The sequence below is a fragment of the Telopea speciosissima genome, chromosome 4 (assembly GCF_018873765.1).
Source record: "Telopea speciosissima isolate NSW1024214 ecotype Mountain lineage chromosome 4, Tspe_v1, whole genome shotgun sequence".
Taxonomy (NCBI): Eukaryota; Viridiplantae; Streptophyta; class Magnoliopsida; order Proteales; family Proteaceae; genus Telopea; species Telopea speciosissima.
Window position 1 is genome coordinate 58,157,475 of NC_057919.1, and position 9,403 is coordinate 58,166,877.

The 9,403-nt window shown below is 38.1% G+C and overlaps 1 protein-coding gene across 4 annotated transcripts; it reads right to left on the reverse strand.

The window, feature by feature from the left end:
* Nucleotides 1-1,724: 1,724 nt before the first annotated feature.
* On the reverse strand, nt 1,725-8,404 carry LOC122658294. 4 transcript variants are annotated; one of them, XM_043853217.1, is made up of 6 exons: nt 8,017-8,404; nt 5,818-5,928; nt 5,748-5,760; nt 5,170-5,632; nt 3,322-3,399; nt 1,725-2,492 (listed from the first exon to the last, which is right to left on the reverse strand). In XM_043853217.1, exons 1-6 carry the CDS (start codon nt 8,089-8,091, stop codon nt 1,994-1,996), a joined length of 1,239 nt encoding a protein of 412 aa, XP_043709152.1. In that variant the 5' UTR covers nt 8,092-8,404; the 3' UTR covers nt 1,725-1,993. The 4 variants fall into 4 exon arrangements, with proteins under 4 accessions (XP_043709152.1, XP_043709151.1, XP_043709150.1 ...); XM_043853216.1 differs by having other exon boundaries at nt 8,008-8,403; XM_043853215.1 differs by having other exon boundaries at nt 5,748-5,928; nt 8,017-8,262.
* Between the last annotated feature and the right edge of the window lie 999 nt (nt 8,405-9,403).

Genomic DNA, 9,403 nt, shown 5'->3' on the forward strand with positions numbered 1-9,403 from the left:
TTTGACACCCTTAGTGTAACATCCCACTCCGACGTCGTGGGAAATTCTTTATCAAGTTAAAATAGTTATTAGAGCATCATGGGAAGTCCTTTCCCAATTTAAAATAGGGATCTTGTTACAACCATGGTTGGTGAAAAAAATTGTTGTCATCTTACTTTTTGCCCTTTTTTTTTGCCCATTCTTAAATAAGTTTTTACCAAAATAACTTTTTAAGAATAGAACAAGGACAATTAAAAAAATTTTTACAACTTAATTCACCACTTTGGTGGCAACAAGTTCCACACCTCAAAATAATTATTAGAGCAATAAACATTAGATAAGTAAGTTATCACAATATTTTATGCCCTATATTCTCAATGTATTTTGTCTTCTATATAAAATAAAAAATAAAATATATCAAATATTCTATTTTTAGTAATAAATTGAATCGATTAAAGAAAGAGATTCAATGAAATGAGATGAATCTTTTATAAAAAAGAAGGGTAAGAAAGAGAACTGTTCAAGTTTAATTGTTGTAAGGAGTCTTTTGAAAGAGTGGGTCAAGATGTATTGTAGTAAAGGTTACGTTTTGTTGTGGAAGAGATTAGACAAAATGCGTTTTTTGTATAACTTGTTATGACAGTGTTTGGCTGTCCAAATTCGGGTAAGTGTAGTACAGCCTATCCATTTCATGGTTTGTAACCAAACACTGCCTCATACACGCTACACTTGTGGTTTAAGAATTAAGGGAAAGTTTGCCATGCAGTGTATGTCCTCTCTACACTGTCATTGGTGTGGCATGAGAAATTCCCCATACACTAGCAGCTTGGGGAACCCTTTCCCAAAAAGGAAAACGAACTTAAGATAATTAAAATGGAAGAGGGTTTCCCATGACGTTAGTAAGAGGAGGAATCTGCATGTCACACCAATGGCAGTGCAGAGAATGGTATCATTTTCATGACAGCCACATGGGTTTAATTAAACACGGGAAGAGATTGTCAATGTGGGCCCTATATCTCATTTTGTGAGAAAGCATGTATTTTTGTAGCAAGGATATTTTGTTGTCTTTCCCTTTTGCCAAATTTCTCCCATTTTATTGGAAATTCTACCTTTGTTTTGTTTAGAAACCACCACTTGGGTCTTGGTGTAGATGCAGAAAATGGGTTTTAGGTGATTGAGATTTAAAATTACGGAAGGATTGCCAAACCAAATCTAAAAACTAGCCTATTTGACTATTTCAATCTCAGGAACCTAATCTTACTGATGAGAGTGGATGCCTTCTCAACCTCATAATCATATTGTGTGAATGAGGGTGTATAAAAGCCTTGGTTTCAAATGATTAAGAGAAAACCAACTAACAGGTGAAGAGTACGATTGGGGTAAACTAATACTTTGAATGACCCTGATCTTGGGATACAGTTATCCAATTTGTTCAATGAGAAACTATTTTTCTACCCCAAAATTTATATTTTTTATTGGGCCCAGTTTTCCTCGAGCGACGGTTCAGGATGAATTCCTTCGCCGATGGCCTTCATTGTGCTTGGATGGATGTCCAGAGTTACATAATCTCTGAAACACAACCAAATTGCCAAACCTCAAACAATGAGAGTTTTAAGACAGATTTTGTAGACAAATGTGGAACTATTTGTTAAGAAAACAGTTTCCAGCAAGCAACAACATAACTCTCTGAAATGAAACTATTTTCTATTTGTCCCTTGACAATCAACAAAATGTCAAGATGCCTGAGGAAGAACTAGTTTACTTGAAATTTACAAAGCTTCATTGTATTTTGTACAAAGCTCTTTCAACTTGAGGGTTAAGACTATAACATTGTCCCAGAAATCAACCCCTATTAACCACATTGACTGCCACAATATGAAGCTTGATCAGCTAGCACAAACAGTCACTTTACAGCCACAATATTAAGCTTGGTCATCTAGCCTCACCTCAAGTTCTCGCATCATATAAGCGGATCTAGTAGGCCTGTCAGTCTCATTCTCTTACCTTCTTTAGCTCACGCAAACCTCAGTACTGTCACCACCATAATAGTTGCTGCCCTGAAGAAAATTTCTTTCACGCTTCTGTCTACTCTCCTCATCATTTCATCCTCTTTCGACCCCAACTTGCTTGAATTCTTGCTGATATAAATGATTGTATCTCTAAGCCTGTTCACTGCACCAGAGAGCCAAACAAGCCCAAACCCAACTCCAGTATGCAAGAGCTTGGATGCACAGAAGGGAACCCTCCCACCTGCAACCTTACAGGCAACCGAGAAGATAACAGCAAGACCAGTTCCAGCAATTCCAGCTGAGAACTGATTTAGAAGCTGTGGCAGTTCAGGCCCTGATTTCTTAAGTGACTTGATTGCAGTTTTCCCCTGCCCCTTCTCCAGAATTAAGGTTAGAAGACTCTCACATGCATGGAAGTAGTTCTTCCTGTAGAGATCCCTTCCCCTCCCTGCTTTCTTATTGTGCCTCTTCCTTTGTGGTGAAGTTTGCTTATTTTTCTCCGGGCTGGAAAGACAGAATATCAGAAATTGGAACGGAAGCAGCAAGGATGCAACATAAATGCTAGAAATGAAAACATGTTGCAAAACACACACATTAGCGAGTGCAAGACATAGCTCACAGCTGTGATCTACAGTTCATATGTATCACGTGTTACAACATGGCATAATCTGTGAAGATGATTGGTGCTCAATTGAATTTTTTCCATTTCATTCTTCAATTTTTTAGGACCATTAGATGTTCAACTGGACATATTTGTCCTTTCAAATTTTTGCAAAAACCTGGCATGTAGAGAATGCATAATGTAGTTGATGAGTGAGGACAAAACCTTAAAATATACAGGTTGGAACTTTGTGATTAGAAAAAACAAAATGAAAGCAAAGGATCAATAAAGGACACATGAATGGTCTACATATCACTGGAGATTATATAGTTCCCCATATATGTTATAAGATACAATAAGTTGGACAAAACTCTATAGTTGCACGTATAAGACCATTGCTTAAGGCCTGTCAGTTTGCAAGGGTTGCAATTAATGAAGAAATTCGGTGTCATGTCTAGACGAAGACTGTTATTGTGATAGTATTTTACATAGAATTCCCAAATACAAGCAACAAACGAAGAGTCCAGATCAGATTCTCATACGAAAACCATTCTCGTACCCCATTAGGCGCACAGATGGAATCCAAGAGAGTGAGTGGATTCCATCTGTGCGCCTAAGGGCATACGAGAATGGTTCTCGTACGAGAACCTGATCTAGCCTCACAAACAAACAGACAAGTAAGTTTGTGCATGATAATAAAATGAATCAGTCGTGAAAAGTATTGAAAGATACCTCCTTAGAGGAACGACCGTGATAGTTTCTAACTTCAGAGAATTTCCATGGACACTAGGTGCCTCATTCCTGTCCACCCTGTTCAATAAATGATGGTTAAGTCAATTGGGTTTGAGAAAATGGGAGTTATGATAATTAGACAGAATATTCACCATGACAAATGAATCTTTATAGTGAAAATTTTGCAAAAGATAAGTGGTGATAAAGGTAAACCGCACCTGATTCTAACATAACATAACCCAAAGGACATTTCCATCAATTGGCCTTTCAGCTATAAAAGAAATAGTTGTTCTGGATTGACAATTCCAACAATTTGATCCATTTGAATTTCTGAATATAAGAATATACAATATGAATACAGAAAATCTCAAAGGAGCACCAATCAAATGGTGACCCAAGTCAAAACCCTTCCCACGGGGCACGTATGCCAGATGTCCAACACATGCAAATTACCATCCTACTCGCCTGACACAAGTATTTGTCAACTCACAATTACAGAGGTGTTCCGGGTATCTGGTAGGAGCATAAGAAGTTTACCCACAACAGGAACAGGAAGAAGATTCCAAGTCATGAGCTGCAGATTGGGTCAGAGTCCCACAATTAAAGTCAAAAAATCACAATCATTGTTGCAACACTAAGGAACACTAAGGAAGAGAGCACACATGCAAATTACCATCCTACTCTCCTGACCAACCTCTTTGGAACCTCAACGGTTTGATGTGCATGTATTTAACCTTGAGGCCAAAGGTTCAAGGTTTGGTAGCTGCAAAACCATCTCAGAACAATGGTTGCAATAATAACAGTTCATGCTCAGATAATAGTATCTTGCAACAGGTTGAATGAAACACTAATTTTGATTTTGGGCAAGAAATCGTTCCTGGTCGCCCCAATACTGGTGAAGACATTCCTTGAGGGGTCACCACTTCCTATGTGCTTCAGATTGCCGGTTCTCGCGAATTTGAACTTGGTATTTTACACCCTGGCCCCTGCACAAGCGCAGGGGCCAATATGTGAATGCAGTGGCATCAACGTGGATGAAATATCTTTTATTTCACAGGGACGGAGCGGCAATTTTTCGTGTTCCTGTATCTGGGTGCAGGCTCCACGTGACCAGGCAGCATTCTTTTTCCCTTTGATTTTATATAAACAATTGAAATTGCAGCAAAGAATCAACAAAAAACTCAACCATTATTAAATGAATATAGAATTATAAGGCAATACATAAGATGGATCTTACGTTTATCATAATAAAAAATGTCTGGCCAAGTTACCTTTATAAACTATTCAAGAGGCATGCCACATTCTAATTAGTATGGCCCAGATATAAGAGCACATATAGAATCTTGACATTAGAGGTCGGTTCTTGGTGCAACGGTAAGGTTCGTACAGTATGACCCTTCCCAAACCTCGTGGTGTAGTGAGCCTCATGCACTGGGTACGCCCCATTTTTTTAATAAAATCTTGACATTCCATCAGTTACTAATAAAGCAGGGAGCACAACCAAATGTTGAGAAGGTAGAAATGTCCTTTTTTTTATCTGTTTTGGAGTTACATCCGATTGAAGGGATAATCAGTGGATTTGAAGGTTACTATCAAGACTCAATGGGCCACGTACTAAGGATGGACCTTAGATTCATCTAATGATCCATGCCAAATGGTATCAGTAAGTCTCTTGAGGGAAGTGGTGAAAGGAGGGCATTCGTAATTGGCAACTATATTAAACAATTATGATAAACATGAGACCGCAAAGAAGTACAATTCCCATGAATCTCAACTGTCAGTGTGTGCATGCATTGTCCAACAAGAAGCAGTTTTAATTTGCAAGAATAAGGATTCAAATGGTCGAACCTGGGAAAGTGAGGTACCAACACTGGTTGCGTTCTGCATTTAGTTGTACTCTTTGACAAGTAAAACTCAGCGACAACCGAAAGTAAATCTTTCATCTCAGCCCCAGTGCCTGTCAACAGGACTCTGCCATCTGGGTGAAATGTGACTTTTGAACTACGGGCCAAATCCCCAACAAAATCCAAGAGAGGTTTCTGCACATTATAGCCCCCATTTGGGTAGAAAAAGGGAGGTTGAGCCTCATCGTCCCCAACCTCACAAAGACAAAATCCATCGGAAGCATATGGCTGTGGATGCATGTTGATCGCCACCGTTTGAAGCCCCATCAAATCAGATAAAAGAGAAACATCCAGCCCATCTCGTTCTGCTTCGCTTGATCCAGACATGAGGAACTGCAAAATCTTTTCATGCCTTCTACACTGTTCAGCAATCCCAAAGCTGAAGAGCACCGAGTCGGGGTGAGTTTCTGGTACCAAAATAATAAAAAAGAGAGGTTAAAATGGGATTTGTTTTTAAAGTCTTGTACAAAAGTATCCTGCATTCACTCCAAACTTAGAAATGAAGAATAATGAGCGACAAACCTTGCACATCAACAAGCACAGGCCTCTTGAGAGTTGAATCAAGCTTGATTTGCTGGTTAAACTCTGATAATCGAGTTTTGGATTTCCATACATTTTCAAGCTGAAGTGGCCTTCTATGAAGGCAACCTGATCTTATCATCTGATGTTTTGTTCCAGGAATTGGCATAAAAGGTTGAAACTCCTGCATCAGACAAAGATTTGCAAAAGTTCAGCATTTTCTCGATGGAGAGAACCATCAAATATTATGTTTCAATAGGGGCAGTCTATATCAATTTGTTCATATCCATTACTCAATAAGTCATTGGAACCAGAGAATATAATTACAGATCAAAACCACTAGAAAACTATTATGGTTGAGAACTCCAAAAAAGAGAGGGTGGATGAGTAGACAAGTAGAGGGTGTATGCGTGTGTGTATAAGAGTGTGAGAGACAGGTCAGTGCAAAGCCATGGAAGCTATAATCGAAACCATTGAAGCATTGACCATTGAGTTTTAAAATACCAAGTGAGATATATATCCAAGAGATTAAATATTTAACAAACCATGTACTTCTTTGCCAAATAAAATTAAAAAGAAAAAAAAATATTTAAGCCAAGCAGGTTCTTTTCTTTGTATATTTAAGCCTCTTCTTTGGAGATTTTGTTAAAATTATCTTTGTTGATTTTGAATCACAATGTTCGGCAAATAGGTTGAAACTTTTACTTGCAAGAAATTGGTATATCTCAAGGGATCACAATGTTTGTCCTCAACTTCTCTTGTTCCTTGACCTGCCTAAACCATATCAGCATTTTAGACAAAGCGGTGTGATTACACAAGTCTGAAGTGCCATTCAATCTTCTTCGACACAAATATTAATTTTGCATTAATGAAGTTCCATTTGCCTATAATTTGTTCAAAAACCTTTCACATATTGGTCTCTCAACGAATAAGTAATTAATAAATGGGAAAAAGATTGACAACCATGTGGGCCCATGTGTACCCCATCTAGATGAAACTATTTCCCAACCCCTCAATTGTGTAACGCGTAAGAGTGTTCACTTCTACCAAAAAAAGGATCTAATTACAAAACTAACGGAAGCATATTTCCAATAGGAAGATAATGTTAAAAGGAAAATTTTATAGGATTGTCATCAGACCAGCCATGATGTATGGTGCGGAATGCTTGCTGTGAAGAAGTGCCATATAAATAAACTCGGTGTTACAGAGTTGAGGATGTTGAGATGGATGTGTGGGAAAACTAGGAAGAATAAAGTAAGGAATGACCATATTAGAGCTGGGTTGGGAGTAGCTCCAATCCATGATAAATTTAGAGAAAATCGTTTGAGGTGGCATGGCCATGTTCAACAAAGGCCTCTGGATGCCCCAATTCAGAGGAGTGACCAGATTCAGGTCGAGGGAACCAAAAGAGCCCGGGGCAGGCCTAAGATAACAATAATAGAAGTGGAAAAGATAGACATGCTTAGCTTAGGCCTTGTTCCTGGTATGACTTCAAATAGAATTGATTGGAGAGCAAAGATCCATGTTGTCGACTCCATTTAGTTGTACTATGATGTTGTGATGCTGTTGTTGTATTACACTCCACTTTCGAGCCCTAGGTCAATACAAGTTTATTACATGTAATATTTCACATGTTGATTAAAAACATGCAAGGTCTTCCAAGTGCTTTTGCGTTCTAATACTATTTCCACACTAGTAGATAAACACCTTAGTTTGCATTGAAAGGGCCTGAACAAAAATGCCATCAAGAAATTTCCATTGGGGAGAAAATTGGGAATTAGAACCAAAAATTAATCGACAAAGCAATCAAAGCACCACAGAATTCAGTAAACACACTTCTAAAGCAACCCAAACAAGATCTTAACCTGGCAAAATACAAATAAAATCAATAATTTCCCAATAGAATACCGATTTGGATAGCTAACACCTTATTTATTTTTTCTATAGGGTGACAAATCTCTTCACATTAAAAGAAAGAAAAAATAATCAATCTAATGATAGAATAAATAAACTTCCACCAGGAAACCAACAGACGGATAGCAGCCCATATGAATTCACTGGACAAAATTCAACATAAACTTATCGGAATCAAATTGAAGTCTAAATGAATATAAAAGTAAACGAAAGGGAGAAACAATTGACTATCCCCCATCAGAAGGAAAACAATTCAACAAAGCCAAGCAGTAATCAAATTAGAAATGAACAACCCAAGTGATTAAAAATAAAAATAAAACATCAAAGATACATATCGATCAGGAATTACCTTAGGAACCCTGCAAAGGCCCTGCTCTTGGTGAAAAATCCCAGGAGGTGAAGTAGAAGAGGCCATCAGACAAAGCTCAACCATGTCTGAGAGAAACCCAGCACAAAGAAAAATGAATACCTGAGCCTAAACCTCTTCCCCCCTTTTAGGGTGATATTTTGCCTTGCCAATGAAAACCTCAAATTCTCACAACCACTATAATTGCTGTTTATCTATCCACAATCCTCAAAAACAACCAGAAAGATAGAAAATTTTATTCTCGGATGACAACCATAAAACTTGAGAATCAAAATTTGGCATTGTTCGTCCACTTGAGAAATTTCTGTTACAATCTGTGGCTCGTAAGCCTTCGGGAATACCCATCAAGGCTGGGTTAGGGTTTCGAATCGAAGCAAACAAAAATGTCATTTTTTCTTCCTTTTGGACACTCTCGATCTTTGATTGTGACTGTGGCCTTAATATTCTTACCACAAAATAAAGACCGTGGACGAACAATTTTTAAACTCTGTGCGCCAGATGCTCGGGATCATCTGAAGATGCCAATCGTATGATTATTAAGAGCCACCTAGCGAAGTTCAACCCCTCCTGTATACAAAAAAAAAAAAAAAAAAATGTCTAAATTTTTTTGGAGCAAGAGAATGCTAACTGATTGTGTAGCTCCTGCACCAACATGGTAGCTAATGAAAATGCATATAGCAGCATTAGTTTGGTTGCGAGTTTCGATTTCACTAGGGGTTGAACAATCTTTTCGTGCACAAAGGCATTGGTGTGTATCTTAGTGCAAGAACCACGCTAACTGTGCAACTGGTTAGAATTCTTTTTCCATATATTTAAGTTAAAACATATAACATGAGACGATGATATCAATCTCAAGACATGCATAATGTATTAAAACATGAGGTACTGTGAAAACAATGACGATATGAGAGAATTCCACTCACATTATCACTAATGTTCTTCGCAATTACGATTTCTAGATCTCCAACATCACTTGATCAAACTAGGATCCTATAGGGAAAATTCACATTCATCAGGACTCATATCGAATGATCTTAACCCATGTGGCAAAACCCTTCAATTCCCGTTCATTAAGTCTCAAAAGTCCCGGTTTGGATCATCTGGACGAAGCGTCGGTTGACCCTAATCATCTGGGAACAACTGGTCGATTGGGTCCTGGGAAAATCCTGCCCATGAAAGGTAGTTTCACACTTTTCTCCCAAGAACTCAATGGGATTCCCTCTCCTTTCATTGGTATTCATTCTAACCTATCAATACTATCACATAGACCTTCATACACACCTCTGAAATCACATACCGAATTCAAGAAGTCTTAGGAAAAATCTTACCTCTTAAATGCCAAAACTCTTCTTTCCAAGTTTTCCTTTCGAGTTCCTTT